The 16711-nt window shown below is 35.0% G+C and overlaps 1 protein-coding gene across 5 annotated transcripts; it reads left to right on the top strand.

The window, feature by feature from the left end:
* The first annotated feature begins 112 nt into the window (after positions 1–112).
* Positions 113–16555, top strand: Src42A (Src oncogene at 42A). 5 transcript variants are annotated; one of them, XM_064355495.1, is made up of 8 exons: positions 5431–5570; positions 5836–6796; positions 11035–11156; positions 11210–11373; positions 11474–11494; positions 13815–14321; positions 15413–15569; positions 15618–16555. In XM_064355495.1, exons 2-8 carry the CDS (start codon positions 5859–5861, stop codon positions 15824–15826), a joined length of 2118 nt encoding a protein of 705 aa, XP_064211565.1. In that variant the 5' UTR covers positions 5431–5570; positions 5836–5858; the 3' UTR covers positions 15827–16555. The 5 variants fall into 5 exon arrangements, with proteins under 5 accessions (XP_064211567.1, XP_969129.2, XP_064211565.1 ...); XM_064355497.1 differs by lacking the exons at positions 5431–5570; positions 5836–6796 and adding an exon at positions 113–730; XM_008197364.3 differs by lacking the exon at positions 11474–11494 and having other exon boundaries at positions 5432–5570.
* Positions 16556–16711: the final 156 nt, after the last annotated feature.

Here is a 16711-nt window from a genome sequence, read left to right as displayed (position 1 = left end):
CAATTAGAGGAATGCGCCGTATTGAAATCGCACTTACGGCTGATTTTGGTCTGGGAAATGATTACAGTGGTGCCAAGCGCGCCTAGTGTTTCTTGTTTTCCGCCGTTGTCAACCTTGGCAGGCGAAAGTTACTATCGTCCGTGATAGGAAAAGTGCACTTTTCCAGTGTTGTTCCGCGATTCCCGTCTGAAATCGTGATGGGTTTCGTTATTTAGTAACGGTACGTCTTCTACGTGACTGCATAAATGTATTTAATTTACTTTCAACGTAATCGAATCGAAAAACAACGAAACACATAACAATCAAGTGTCCCGTGTTTGTGATGGTGGTTGGATTGTTGTGACAAGTGAAGTGCGGATTCAAAAATGGGGAATTGCCTCAGCAGTCCGTCGAATAACGACAGGATAGACAGGAACAGGGAGAGGCTGGGCGTGAATGCCATCGAGGACACCAGCCTGCCCTCCAACCCCATGCCCACGCCCCCCTCGGAGGTGGTGCGGCCCGCGGTGATCAACCCGGAACCGGAGACCACAAACGCCAAGATTTTCGTGGCCCTTTACGACTACGATGCGAGGACTGATGAGGATTTGAGTTTCAGAAAAGGGGAGCATTTGGAGATCTTGAACGATACACAGGGTGATTGGTGGCTGGCGAGGAGCAAAAGGACTAGACAGGAAGGGTATATCCCTTCGAATTATGTGGCCAAGTTGAAGAGCATCGAAGCAGAACCGTAAGTATGCTAAAAGGAACACTAGGACATTTTCTAGACCGTAGAAAGCACATTTTTTGAGATACTGGGAAAGCAGTTGCAATTGATTGCCATTTAATGAGCCGATCCATTCACACATGTACTTAAAAAGATGGTAATGAGTTTCAGGAATTTAACTGGATTGTGTGGAGTAAATGCTTGTGTAATCTGATAATCACCTTATCTCTGCCTTTAAAGTGTTATTTATTCACACATGCAGGAGCTTAGATTTGTTCATTCTTTTAAAACGTAAATCAAAACTGAACATTGAACTATTAGCTGTTTCAAAACTATAAAAACGCCAACGTCGCATTTTACCGAATTATTTTTTTAAATAAAGTTGATAAAATTGTAAAATAGTTATTAATAATTAGATCTCTCATTGATCCCACAAATTACATTAACCATTAACTGTTTTATAACATCTAATTTTGTGAAAAAATGTGACGTTGGTGTTTTTATAGTTTTGAAACAGCTAATAGAAGATGAAAGATGAGAATAACAATATTTATAACTGAACCAACATAAACATGAATTTCCGAATGAAATATTTTGAAAGTTAACAGAATTGAAGGAATGACTTCAAAGTTCGATCTATGGAAAACATTAAATAAAAACGATTTTCAATGTTTTTAAAAATTGAATGATTTTAACAGTGCCGTTCAATAATTGATTGTAGAATGTTGGACATTTATTTGCAAAAAACATTTACAGATTGTTTTCCGCCAACTGAATTGTCACATTGATATGGAATTGTAAAGCTTTAATTTGGAAAAAAATAATAGTGTGCCGTTAAAAGAAAAAGAATTATGTATTTTGTATATGAGGTTGAAGACCATTAGAGTAGATATTCGTAAGATTTAAAAAATCACTCATTAAAACGCTTTAGTAGTGAGAGTTTTATCAAGTGAGATTTAATGAACACCTGATTAAAATTGTTACAGTACTTACGTCTGTAAATAGTAGTAAGAAAACTGGAACAAAGAATGAATCTAAAAATGTTAATTGTACGATAGAGAGAGTTTCATTTATTAAAAAATCTATTTGATAAATGATAATTACCAATTTGTAACTTTTTATTTTTTTTTCTGTGATACTAACAAAACAAGGATGGAAAAGTTTCTTTGTTTTTCTGTTATGTATTTAATTGTTGGTAGGTAAGAGAAATAAGATTTGGATAATTCTTATCCTTATTATTATTGTTCCTGTTCTGTTCTTTGTGGAGTTGATCGATTTTTGTTTTTTTGTTTCGCTGACAAAATAATCACAAGTAATAAATTGCGTTTTGAAGACGTGGATTAAAATTTATGAAATGTTTGCGCTATTTTTATCGCTCTAATGGATCATTGTCAGGAGGGAACTATTACAATTCGCTTGATTAATTCACCCGAGGACCTACCTTAATACATTGTGTAAATAATGATTTTTGAAAATATCTGCGTAGGATAGGTACATTAATGTTTAAATCTCGTCGATCAGATAACAATTTATTTAAAAAAACTGACGTCACTGTAACCAGACTCAAAGAATCGTACTTTGTTTTGATGGGAGATGGAACACATCAAAGGGAAATTGTGGATGCATTCTCCACCGGAAACGCTCTTATTTATTTACGTCTGGGCCGTCTGAAAGACACGTACCAAAAACTCAATTACTTTACCTTATCTCAAGTAGTGAAGTAATTCACGAAAATGTATGTTTTGAACAGTTATTGCTCCTGTAAAATGTACCGATAAGTTGATAATCATGTTTGTTTAAAAAAAAATAAACATTATTCTATCAGGGGCTAGATGTAGGGCTTGATTTTATTCAATTCGGTTTAATTTCCGTCCTTTTGTCGTCGATTAAAGCGACTATTGTTCCAAATATGGAACATTGTTGGATTGTTGCCTTTCAAATTCAAACTTCCAAGTTGGTTATATAACCGGCAATGAGACATTTTAAATAGTTTTGCTAACATATTTATAAATACGCGACAGGGCCGCATTCCTAAAAATATTTTTTTATTTAATTTTACATTAACTAGTGTATTTGAAAAAATATTTTGATGGTTACTCATTCATTTCACGAATTGTAATTATTTTCCTTTGAAACGTATCACCCATGATTATATTATGTACACAATGATCGTGTTATCAACTTTTACATATGGAAATAATCCACAAAAATGTGTTGATTAGTTGAACAAATCCTAAATTAAGACCATAATAACCAGTGTTATCAATTGCATTGTACTGTTTTTCGATTTATTTTTACAATCAATTTAATCATTGTTTAGAGATGTTCAAATTTCCAACATCAATAGAACTGCTGGGTTGAAAGCAGACTTGTGTAAAGTGCACCAGAATCTAGGTAAGTTGTGTAACAAGAAACGGTAGCAGGCAAAACAAGACGTTAATTTGAATAAGGTCAATCGGCAAAAGTGAAATAGTCGGCCTTCGAACATTTCTTCCGCTTTATAACTTTATAACACGTTAATTGTTGTTTAACTGTTATTACATTATGCAACCAGGAATTACTCGCATGGTTGGTTGCCTACCCACACGCTCCAGAAATATCAATAAAGGGAGGTTTTATGCGAAACTGGGACGTGGGTGGCCGCACCCGGATAAATTAGGGATTTCGTTTAATTACTAAGTGGGACGAGTTCCAATTTCAACAATTAATTAATTTCTATAGCAATTTATTTAATTTTTTGAGATTGCAACAATTTGGGACTTGCGAAATCGATTAAATTCACTCATTTGTGGCAAAAGAACCAATTATGCAAGACATTCGTGTCAAGGTTTGGTCGCTTGGTCGCTATAAGATTTCGACGAAATTTTATATCGACCATTAGGAAGTTTGGCAGACCGCACCAGCGGGTCATACACGAGTCGTTCAAGTTCTGGTCGAACTTTCTTTTTTGTCAACGTGTCTGCATTGCAGAAGACGTATCGGTTTTGGTTCTCGAAGGTTCGATTAAAAAAACATTGCAAAATTCACCTCGAGCTGTATTAATTGGGTGCGTTGGGCGTGCAAGAATCGCGTCTTTTTGCCGATTACGTGCTCCAGGCGAAACCAAGGACGCTGGTCGTTCACTCCGCGACCTTTCAAGTTCGTCGCGAGAATTTGATGCAACTTGTGGAAAAATTGTTTGACCCAGAAAATGTTTTTTTTCGGAATTATATTCACTAATTATTTCGCGGAATCGAAAGGTTTTGAGACGTGACAATTTTATGCATTTTGTTATATTTGGTGGTTCAATGAAATGAGGAATGCCATCAAGAATATTATTTTTTTACGACTGTCATTCAGTTTCAGAGGTGAAAAAACCTATAGATTATAAATTGGCGAAAAAACTAGTTCGCGTCTCGTGATATCGTAAAAGGAAGAAATTAAGATGCGCCTTGACATTCTATAGGTGACCTTTAAAGTCGAATTGACTTTGTAATTCAATTGAAAAAAGGCTTTAGAAAGCAAAAATTACAGTTATTTAGGCAAAAAAATTCAGATGGGTTTATTTAAGTTTAAGCTTCAGAACCATGACCTTTTCTCTCGTGCATTTTTTCGTTCTAATTATCGTGATTATGTTTTTATTCCTTTCATGTTGAACTGGTTTTACAGCTTTTTTCCTATTGTTACCACTCGCCTACAACACTAATGACATAATTGATGTAACAAATGAAGAAAGACTTTTTAAACGCAGTCGACGAAATTTTTTAAGACATAACTGGGTTTTAACTGTTATGTTATGAACATGTGCCGTGTTCTGACTTGCAAAAAACAGTGTTTTATAGCATTTATTAGATATTTATTCGACGAGTTTGAGTGTAAATCGGGCGCTTTATTTCACTATCAGATTTTTAAACCACTAGTGTTAACGACAAGACTTAAAATTGCTTTAAATCTCTTAAAAATAATCTGACTTGTATTAAGAAATACCAAACAGTTGTCAAAACTTCTTTACACAGGAGAAAAACCGTAAATTTTGCCAAGTGTCGAAGGATAAACAAATTAAAGAAGCCATTATTTATTAATAAACATTAATTTATTTATTACTTGATTTTTTGTCTACTCATTCTAATTATGTGCAAATAACCCCAATCCCAAAATTTTTATTACTTTAATTATCTATTATTTGCTTATGTAAAAATCCTTGACAATGAACCCTTATAATTAAGTTTAATTCTATTTTTTATAATTAGAGAACACAATAAATAAATATTTGTTTGTACAAGCTTTATTAATTAGTTAACGTATGTCTTGTTAACTGAGTATGATTCATATAATAAGTTATTTTATGCTAAATGCAAATCTATCTTGTTCCTGGAAGCACTTTACGTTTATGAAACCACATTAATATTTTATGTCAAGAAAATGGAGCAATGAAAATTGCTCTGTAAAAAATTATGAAATACTATTCTCAAAATTGTGACGTCTGGGGCAAGCCCGAAACGAATCTCTCGGATGAAATTTTTGAGAAGAAACCTTGAGAGTAGTTGCGTAAGCGGCATCTCTGCACTGGAAAATCTTGAGACAGGTGAGACAGGGCGAAAAAGGCTTCTCGGGGTCCAGCCACAAAGGTCGCTTAAATAATTCAAACGAAAATGATTTCCTGTCCCAGTGACCCTTCCTCAAACCGCCCTTGAAAATCCTCATCAAGATAAATGGGGCAAATCAGCAAAGACCGGTACAGTTTTCTCAGTACCGTACATCTCTGAGGCGGCCCCACCAAGCTATTGCTTAGTCCCCAGCAATAACAATCAGTTGTCGCGTTCACCTGTTGCAGTGCAGTGTGAAAAGTGTGCTCACGAATTTTCAGTTTCAGTGCGTATTCTAGGTCGGTCTCGTGAAAAGAAATCATCTCAATGAACTAGATTTTGAAAAATTATTAGACACCTCCATTATCGAATGTGGTTTTTGGTAAAAATGATTTTCAAGACCAAAGTTGAACGACTGGATACCGTTGTGCGGAGAATTTCGTTTTTGATGGTCACGTTTTTAGCATTGTAATTCAGTCATTGTTTCACTTTTTCTTATCGAAAACCACGCGACAATGGGGGTACGGTAAAGAGATTTTTTTAAACGGATTTGGCTTGTCACAGGGGCCAATGTTTTATTTTGAAAGATGGTATCATCGGGAGTTATCTGGTGTTTGAAAGACAATCGCTGGATACCTTTACAATTGTCATCAATAAGACTACACGGAGCTTTAACAGAGGCCCATTGGGCCGCGATTTCGGAGTTTTTACAAAGGTGTGCCAACAAACAGCTCGTTCTACAAGAAAATGGATTTGCCGAACTCACCGATATACAGAAAGAAATTCTATTTAAACAAAAATTCAATAATTGTGATGGAAATTTACCAAATTGTAAGGTGATGAATTTTGATGATACGATTAAACCGGAAAGGAAGACAAGTCTAGGACAAATTCCGGAGGATAAGGTTGTGGAACAGCCACGGAGACCGTCGATGCCAGAACTTAGAACACTACGTAGACAATCGAATTTATTTATTAATAATTTATTACACAAAGAGACTGAGAAACAGACTGATAGACATAGTCAAAACGATGAGTTAGTACTAAGACTATTAAAGAAGTATTGCCAATACAGTAGAGATGCTCTTGATGATGATATTATTAACGCTTTAGACAATATTCCCGATCCTGAACCCGATGAAGTCGCGATAAAACCAAGGCTTCGCAAAACAAGTTACGTCCCTAGGGAAAACGATTTGTACGAAAATTGTCACGAATTACCCGAAGGAAACGAACGAAACGAACACTTGCTCTGGTGGTTGAACCAGCAAAACGTCACAATTCCTGCGACCCGCAAACTATCCCAAGCCTCATCAGGATTCGAAAGCTTATCGTCGAGTCGCTGCTCCTCCAGCAGGAAAAGCAGCGTCGATTCCGGGAGTTTTTCCGAGAATGAAGAAAACTCCAGCCAATGGAGTCGCGTGAAAAACAATCTAAACGAGAAGCGATTTAAGAAGCAAAGGGAAGCTTGGGCTCGCAACCGAAGGAAACTCAGCAACGAAACGGACTGTCTTCTCAGTCAACCGTGAGTGCCGATGATTTTTCTCAGATTTATTCCGGATGAAAAACTAGCGCGAATCGTTTTATTTTAGTCGACTTTCTCATGTGATTATTGAATAAAATACCAAGTAATGACGGTATTTTACTGCCGACAGCGTCTGGCGCCGGCTCTTACTTTTCCATTCTTTCTCTTACGAAATGACAATTTTGCGAATGCGGGAAAAGTCGGGATTAAATCTGGGACGGGTACGGTTTTTTGAGTTATGTAAGGTGTTGCGTCATAAAGGACCATATGGCAAACGGGAGCCTTTTGTGCAATCGTTGACATTAAAAAGAATTCGGTAATTTGCGGTTAATAATGAGAGGGAAGTGATTAACGGTGAGTTTGGTAGCGACTTAGTGCACTTACGACGTTATGAGTCACTGCAGGAATTTTTCTTGGTATGTGTTTGGGAGATGGATTTCAGCCGAAATTATATAAAATTTTATTTCTATTCATGATTTATCCATTTTTAATTATTTTGTCATATCGAAAAAATTTGATCGTCACCAGTAGACGCAACAGAAAGTTGAAAACAAACAAATATTTACGCAAAAATTGTACACATTGTTTGCTCAACGAAATTTTCCATTTCCACTGTGTAACAAGTTTAGTCTTTTTGTCAACTTTTTCTTGGTATTTCTTTTATTAGACAAAAACTATAATTTATTTAAACATATATGGAATCATGTTTTGTGTGTGTTTTAAAATAATAAATGGTAGCAGTTGGGACGATATTTTTTGTTTTATCAATTGGAGTAGGTTTACAGCAAATTTGTACCTGATTTGTCACCAATTACCATGTTTGTTTTTTCCACTAATTTTAAAGCAATTAATAAAAACAACGTTTGATAAGTCATTGATCAATTAAACGTTGACGTTAAATATTGTTAGTAATACCAGATATTACCGTATTGTAAAAATATTAACATTTTTGTTTGAAAAAATTCCCCTATTGTTATTTTTTTATGTTTGTCGTCAGAAAAATTGCTTTGATAATTGATTGAGAATGTATCTTACAAATTATCAATTTTTAAATGAACAAGTCTATGGACGGTCTATTAGCTGTTTCAAAACTATAAAAACGCCAACGTCGCATTTTACCGAACTATTTTTGTAAATAAGATTGAAAAAATTGTAAAATAGAGATCTCTCATTGAAAGTTTAAATCACATTAGCAATTTTTTTTTGAAGTGTATGAATAATTTATAACAGCTAATTTTGAGCAAAAGTGCGACGTTGGCGTTTTTATAGTTACAGCTTTTATACCTAACAGGGAAAATTGACAGATTTTAGTAATACAACTAAAAACTAGATCTAATAAATTAGGGATTTGTGCGTTTGAACCAGATAGATTTTTGATCGGACCAGTTGATATATGCGTAACGAGTTCATTAATTAATCCTTTTACCACTTCACCAATTCTATATTCCAGAACCTTCTACATGTGGTAGTGAACCAAGAAACCTAACCGTTATAAATAAAGGAAAAGGAGAAACTGAGTAGACGATTAACGTCGCCACTGCAATCGTAAAAACGGGAAGATGTTCATCGTTACGATTATTATATTATCGAAAAATGTGGTGAATCTGCAACATCCTGTTGTGCGAAATTATTCGATCAAAGATCCTGGTTACGTAACGCGACATTCTCACTTTGATAAGAGAAACCGGTGGTCGGTAAAGCGTCCTTTATTATCGAGGTGTGAGGGATTCGCTGAAATCATAAGTGATTCATTCCTTATGGAATCGCTCCTATCTGCATTGAGAATTTTAATGAGAAGCCATTGTTGGACTCTTGTCATAATTACGAATTAGGCGTCGATAAACAGCAAGAATTTATCCTTTCGAGGCGTAAGTCAGCAGCCAGAGTCCGAAGACATGAAATTTAGCCGGCGGTCGAGTATACCTCTCGGACCGGCTCTGCTTCTTGTCTTCTTGTTGCTGCTATAAATAGGCGAGAGTCTGGTTCACCTGTTCGCATCCAGATCAATGAACAAACTCAAAGGAAAACGTACGCATTTATCAAGCACCGGACGCACCGAGAGCGGTCACATAGTGCATCCGATTTTGGGACACACTGTATGGTGCACTTGGAACGCAAAAATTGTTTTGGCTTCTATGACCAGTTTTTTTGTTGAATGGCATTCAAATGCAAAATTTGTCGGCGGTTTAGTCGGAAATGACATCATGATTTTTATGAACGCGAATCTATCATTGAATATTGTGTTACAGTTGAATTGGCAATTGTTACAAGTTCATTAAAAAAGTAGGGAAATAGTGTAGTTAAAAATTAACACATAAAGTTGGTGTATTGCAATTTTATTTTTAGTTTTTATTTGAGATAAAATGTTTCTGAATGCTGCACTTTATCTCTGAGATCATATTTATTTATTTGTTAATCTGATTTGGAAAGCCAAGGATTTATTTAAATTTTGATAGTCGGGTGGTCTTAAATGAGATCGTGGTAATTTTTTATATAGGTAGATATTGTTCCTTTCCTTGCCCGGAAATTTTGTACGTTATCTAACACTTCCACCAATTATGGCGTCCAGAATTTTTATGTTAATATTGCCGCAATCTACTATTTTTGAATTCACGGTTTCAAATGTTTTGCTTCGAAACGTATCTTTACATTTACGTAATTTCCTAGTATTAAATTGATACTTTTAAGATTACATACCTGGCACTACAAAAACATCGATTCGTTGAATAATTTTTGCGAATATTTATTTTGGACGGTGATAGAATTATGGCTTCGTGTGCGATAACCGTAATTTATAGTTATCACAATTTTTCCAATTGTGCCATTAGATCACGTTTTTCCGATACAGTTTATTGGATGGGAATTCTGTTATTGTAATAAATCCAATAAATAATGTAAATTTGAGCGGCCTTTCCTTGCATTCTCCAACTTCATGGAAACCGAAACCCATTACTCGCATTTTTTTCCATCGGTGCTAATTTCTGCACACTCGCAGTGAATACAAATCAAAGTAATCACGTGAAAAAATAAAAATGTGACACTTGCATTGTTCGAGATGACCTTTGAGCGAGGATGTTACGCATTGACTACCGGTGGCCTCAAGAAACGAAAATTTTCTAAAGCCTTGGCGAAAAGTCGAAATTTTACGATCAAAAAACGACGGATGTGTGTGGACGTGTCTGAATGCTAAAAGCATAAAGGAAATAAAATTTCGCGAGGGAAGAGTTAATAATCATGAACTTACTTGACCCAAAACTTCCGACATTGATGATCGGAAGTAATACGAGCCGATTTTTTCCAAGCGGGATTTGAATTACAAATTTTATTGCTTTTCGGAGAATGAATTTCCATTGAATTAAATGGTTGCCAAAGCAAAATTTTCTTCAATTTCGAAAAATATTTTTGAATAAGGATTTCCAAATTGCAAAGCTTGACAATTTAATCTAAATTTCAAATTTTGCTGTTACACAATTAATTGTGGCAATACCTATAATGCGAGATTTTATCTCCGTGATAAAATGTGTTTTATTATTTAACCAATTGTGTATTTCGTTGCAATATTATAGCGTTTATTGTCACTATGGCAGTCTTTCGTCCACTAAAGAAATGTGGAAAGATTTACACAATAATTAATACAAGAATATGATTCAATGATTAAATTTTCGTGCGGAAAGTGTGTGCTTTCTCAGCCGCCTGAATTCAGATCACAACCATCCTTCTGGAGGATGTTTTCATTGCGAATTCTTTTACAAACGGAATGTTTAATCCTTTGCGAGCCTGAAGGCTTCCTGTTGCTTTCACTGCCAACTTTGGGCGTCATTGATGCTTATAATTATAGCGAAATCTTAAACGCGGCCATTGTATCAATTGCAAACATCGCCATCAGAAAGCGTCGATTTTTTCCTCCAATTCAATTTACTCGGCCACAAACAATAAATTTGTTATTAGTGGACATTAGAATACTTCAAATTCGCTTATTATCATCGAATTTGGTTGATTATCTGCAATTATCATAATAATGCAGGATCACGTCCGGTCGCTCCTCGCGAGCAAATCTTCGACAACATAAAGCCACGAACCACGTGGTAACTATCAATTATAATTTTCAGGTCAGATGCGTAATAATTATGTAATTAAATCGTAATTGAGGATTCCAATTAACAACAGTTCTAGAAAATGTCCAATACTTCCTTTTTCTGTATGATTTTCTTTCGATTTACCGTGAATCTTAATTTTAGATGGTATTTCCGGAAAATCAAACGTATCGAAGCGGAGAAGAAGCTCCTACTTCCCGAGAACGAACACGGCGCATTTTTGATCCGCGATTCGGAAAGCCGGCACAACGATTACTCGTTATCAGGTAATTTGGAGGCAATTCCGAGCGACCTACTCCAATGAAACAATTTTTTTCAGTCCGTGATGGAGATACCGTCAAACATTACAGAATCAGGCAACTGGATGAAGGTGGTTTCTTCATCGCGCGGCGAACGACGTTTAGAACGCTTCAAGAACTAGTGGAACATTACAGTAAAGACCCAGACGGTCTGTGTGTCAATCTGTGCAAGCCATGCGTTCAGGTCAGTCGAATAAAAAACACGAAACATTCTTAGATAACAAGTTAGCAGCTATTGATTGATGTCAGTTTAATGCTTTTTTTCTGGTGCTTTTTGCATACAGAATTTCTTAACGATATCAGAGGTACGTCTGTTATAACTTTTTGTTTTCGTTTTTTACACTTTCGTCCCTCTATGTACACTCTATCTATTAATTGGGTCAATAGCTGTTTTTATTTCGAAAATTCGACGATGAGCGTAAAAGGGACACTTATTTCAGAAGTCGGAAAATATTATTTAGGTTTTTAGACTTTGGCGAACTTATATGGGAAATTATGTTATGGCACTTCTCGGTTCACTTAGTGTAACTGTTTGCAAAGTAAAAGAAAATTTTCAGACGAAAAAGTCGCACCTAAATTCTTAACACACTTGCAACAATTAAAACCTTTGCTTAGCTGACCCGTTGAAAAGTGGACTTTTTCGAACTGTTTCACGAACCAGGAGTTTTTTATTCGTCATTAAAACGAGTATTCTTTTTTTATGTCATCAAAAAAATATCTGCATCACATGGGATTAATATTTCTATTGCAAGAACAAAACAGAGAATTATATTGTGTTTGAAGTTAAAATAAGCTGTTAATTACAGTAGAACTCGGTTATAGCGAACATTCAAGCAACTTTAGAATGTTTGTTATAACCCCACGTCGTCTTTATAATGTAATTTTCAAATTAAATGAATTCTAAAGCTAATTCTTAAAAAAAAAACAGTTACATACAAACTCTGTTTGATAATTTGACAACAATTCATTAATTTTACACATTCAAAGATTTCTGATTATTTTGTTTATTGTTTCCTCTGAAGTAAAAAAAAGTGCACGTGCGTGCGTTATAATTTAGTTATAGATTATTTTTTTTGTCTAAATATTGAACGTTAAAAGCGAGCGTTAGTTGTAAGCGAAGTTAATTTGTTCGTTAAAACCGAACCAATTTGTTACTACACGTATAATGTAGGAACCTTCAATTTTTTTTGTTATATTTGAGTGTTTGTTGAAAGCATGATTTGTTATAATCGAATTCCACTGTATTTCTCTTTTTAAAATCTACAAAAAATTGTTTTTTAAAGGACTCAGGAGCCACAAAATACAGGACGTCCCGCGAGGATGTTCAAATATTTTTGCATAATTTTGCCTGTATTTTTTATTTTTTCTAAAAACGTTTTTTAGTTCTTATTATATTTTTTATTTTTCAAAATAGTACTTTACAAAATTTGGTATGCAGTCGTTTTTTTAATTTAACAGTTCAATTTGTAAGGCTGTAGAATATTATTAAAATAAATACATAAATTGTTTCATGGCTTTGGTATTACTTGAATTTAAAAGTCCATTCAATTTACGATTTTTTATCTCTTTTTTTGATTTTTTTTTAAAATGTACCATTTTTGAGTAAAACATTTTCAAAAGCAAATAAAAAATATGTATGGTAAAATATTATCCCGTGATACCCTGTGAGTCTGCAACGCCTTAACGACTTAATTAATTGATTTTGATTATATGAAATTCTACAAAAAAATTAAAAAAAATTACATGCGTAGAGAAAAATAAAAAGTCTTCAAATAGCAAACGCTGTTTTCTGTATGATTGAGTTTCTGAAATAAAAATATATTTTTTACCGACTCACCTTGTATTTTTAACTGTGATAAAATCTATGTTAAAATTAATAAAACAATGTAGGTTTGAACCAATAATAAGAAAGTCGTGATTTTCTTCCCTTTTCATTTTATAATAGAAAGTATGTCATTATATCAGTAGACAGAAAAATATTTTACTTTCCGTAAGGCTTACTTCCTGGGGAGGAAAATAAAACTGTTGTAACCATAAAAGCTCTATCATCATATTGGTTAATTTTTATGTATACATTTTTACCTACTAATGTGGAACAATTCGAGAAGTAATGTATAAAAAAAATACAGAAAACAGATATGTATCAATTGATATGTACATCCTTTTATTTTAACTTGAATTTTGAACAAAATAACAAATTTACTTATAATTTTTTACTTTGATTGTAGTGTAATGGTTGTTTTTTATTTTCGATATTTTGTATCCATATTTTGTCTAACGTTTATGACTCTAATGAGACTATAATTATAATTATGTATTTCTGTTTGTTAAATGAAAAAATTCATATTACAGTAATAATTATCAATGACAAACTGACCTGAATTATTAAAATTATGAAATAAATTGTCAGAGCAGTTACGAAATCAGTTTATGCTGAATTATAAATACCCGTCATCGTAAAACAATGATAAGAAAATTTGCATTATTTTGAAAAGCATTTCCGTCAATACTTCTGAAATAATCGTCTCTGAAACAATGTTATTTTATCGCCTCCACCGCATGACCCTTGCCTTCGCTGTCCTTTCTGATTTCGCGGAACCTGATCGATATTTTCTCGTTACTCAGATCGAAAAACCCCAGCCGGAGGGCTTATCACACCGCACAAGGGACCAATGGGAGATCGAGCGTTCTTCGCTGAAATTCGTCCGAAAATTAGGCCACGGCCAGTTCGGCGAAGTGTGGGAGGGTATGTGGAACAACACCACACCCGTTGCAATAAAAACCCTCAAACCTGGAACGATGGACCCGAAAGATTTCCTCGCAGAAGCACAAATCATGAAAAAACTTAGGCATCCGAAACTGATCCAACTCTATGCCGTTTGCACGGTTGAAGAACCGATTTATATCATCACAGAACTGATGCGAAACGGCTCGCTGTTGGAACATCTACAGGGTAAAGGCAAAAGTCTGAAATTGCAGCAATTGATCGATATGGCCGCACAAATAGCCGCCGGAATGGCATATTTAGAATCGCAGAATTACATACATAGGGATCTAGCGGCGAGGAATGTTCTCGTGGCCGATAATAATGTAGTGAAGATCGCCGATTTCGGACTCGCCAGGCTTATAAAGGTTGGTATTATGATATTTAGAAGCACGCGGAAACGGAAGATGGGAAAAAATACAAGTAAGAGTTGGAGAAAGTGGTGGTTTATTCGAAGTTTGAAGATTCTATCAGAAATTTTTGCGAGGCGGAGAAGATTGAAAGTTGGATTTTTTGCGGGGAGCACTGCGGTTTCGGTGCATAAAATTAGTTCAAATTTTAATTTTTTATACAACTGAAATAAAGAATTTAATAGTCGCATAAATAAGACCACAAACCGCAAATTACTGTTCGAAGAGATAAGAACAGTAGATGCGTCAGAAAGTGAAGTAGGCCGTCACGTTTTTCTGATAAAAAGGCTCAACTGTCAATAGTTGTGAAACAACTATCAATAATTTGTATTGATAATTGGTTATTATTAATATTTTGCACAACCACAGAGTTTTTCACGTCGCAAGTAATAAGCTTCCAAAAAATATTTTGGTCTTGAAGAACAGAAAAAATCGACAGTTGGCGTTTTGTCACGGCCAGGTCGTTGGAAAAAATTAGAATGCAGTGTGACGTCATTGGAAATTCAATTCGTTGCAAATGTGGGCTTCTAATAGGAGACGAGGCCATTTTTGAACACAAATCTATTTAAATATTTAACAATAGTCGGTGTGTCCATGCTTATTTGAATTGTTGTATTCGCAAATTAGTACTTTAAGGCAGTCAAGTCTTTTAAAAAATGAATCATTTGCATAAACATTGAACATTGACACATTTGCGATTTTTATGAACGCAATATTAAGTAAAATTTTGTGTAATATCAACAATTTAGCGCTAATAAAAACACTTTCCGATGTAATTCTAAAAGAAAGAGTGATTTAACCTTGCTTTCAAGTTTAAATGAAAGTACTTTTTATCGCGTTATGTTATAATACCAAATTAAAAAGCGTGTTTACGGAAATTAATTACTACGTGAAAAGTTTGGTAGCTTCGTTGGCCGTGACAAAATAATTCGGTTTGTCAGGGCCGTCTGCGCCAGTCATAAACGTCTTTCGGTTTTTATGTGCCGTTTGTGACCTCATTTGGGTCATAAACGAAAAGTGGCCTACATTTAACGGTTTTTGTCGTACAGGAAGATGAATATGAAGCGCGAGTCGGTGCAAGGTTCCCCATAAAATGGACGGCTCCCGAGGCGGCCAATTACAATAAATTTTCGATAAAATCCGACGTATGGTCGTTTGGAATTCTCCTGACTGAGCTCGTCACATACGGCAGAATACCATATCCAGGTGAGATATTTCAATTGGTCGGTAAATTGTTGATTGTCGATTGTTTAGGTATGACCAATGCCGAGGTGTTGCATCAAGTCGAGCACGGGTATCGCATGCCGTCGCCCCCCGGCTGTCCCGCGCCGCTCTACGATATCATGTTAGAATGTTGGAACCGTGACCCAATGAAAAGGCCGACGTTTGAGACGTTACAGTGGAAATTAGAAGACTTTTTCACCATGGAAGGTTCAGAATACAAAGAAGCGTCGGCTTACTGAGGTCACGCCCACCCCCCTGCTGACTGGCTGCGTAATTCGATTGACTTACACTACCATTAGTGGGGAGGTGGATATCTATTTCTATGTAACAATAGATAGATATGCCCGTACTCTTATTTCTTGTCGTGACTATGCTTGTGTTTGAAATAATGGTTTGTGAAGTTTTATCAGATTTTTACACGTCGACTAGGTATCACAAACCACTATTTTGCGATTTTAATTTTAAACTTTGCTTCCTTTTATACATCGTGAATGGGGCTCTTCGCTCTGGCTCATCTATTTTTAAATATTCTTTATATAATAATTTATTTTAAGATTTTATGTAATTTTATAGTGAAATTCGACAACGTTAAATTTTCCCCGATTGAAACTTTTAAACGCACAATTCGTGTCTACCAATAAGAATGAAACGATGTGTAATTGTTGCTTGTGCATATTACCTAATTCCCCTAAGTACTTACGCTTTTGCATTTATTTTTTAAAAACGAATAACATTCCTCTCAAGTGACACTATCCGATATCTCTAGCGTTATTTCCCAGATGCCCTACAGTTATTAAAAATCGGTACTAATTTATGAAAGGCGTTGTTTCTTGGTTGTTTTAGTCACAACTTATGTCTTCATTATTTTAAGATTGTTATTAAAGGCATTGTTTATACAGTTATAGGCCATTATGAAAATATTTTTTGTATTATACACTTAGAATATACAATAAAAGTCCTTTACAATTTTCGTTGCAATTTATTCAAACCACCTCCACGAAATAGAGTTTGCTAAATTCTTATAGCACCCACTGGGGCATGACTACTTTAAAAAAAGGTTACTAAATCAGGGGTTTTTAAAGCAGTCGCATGTGGACTTGCTTTACTATTGCAAGGTTTGAAAA

This window comes from Tribolium castaneum, chromosome 3 (genome assembly GCF_031307605.1).
Source record: "Tribolium castaneum strain GA2 chromosome 3, icTriCast1.1, whole genome shotgun sequence".
In the NCBI taxonomy this organism is placed as follows: Eukaryota; Metazoa; Arthropoda; class Insecta; order Coleoptera; family Tenebrionidae; genus Tribolium; species Tribolium castaneum.
This window is presented reverse-complemented; position numbering and strand designations above follow the sequence as displayed.

Excerpts from the sequence above, each read along its gene's own strand:
- Src42A (XM_064355495.1), top strand. The coding sequence starts at position 5,859 with ATGGTATCATCGGGAGTTATCTGGTGTTTGAAAGACAATCGCTGGATA. Across the intron at positions 6,797-11,034 it reads GACTGTCTTCTCAGTCAACC|ATGGTATTTCCGGAAAATCA; the intron begins GTGAGTGCCGAT and ends TCTTAATTTTAG. Across the intron at positions 11,157-11,209 it reads CAACGATTACTCGTTATCAG|TCCGTGATGGAGATACCGTC; the intron begins GTAATTTGGAGG and ends AATTTTTTTCAG.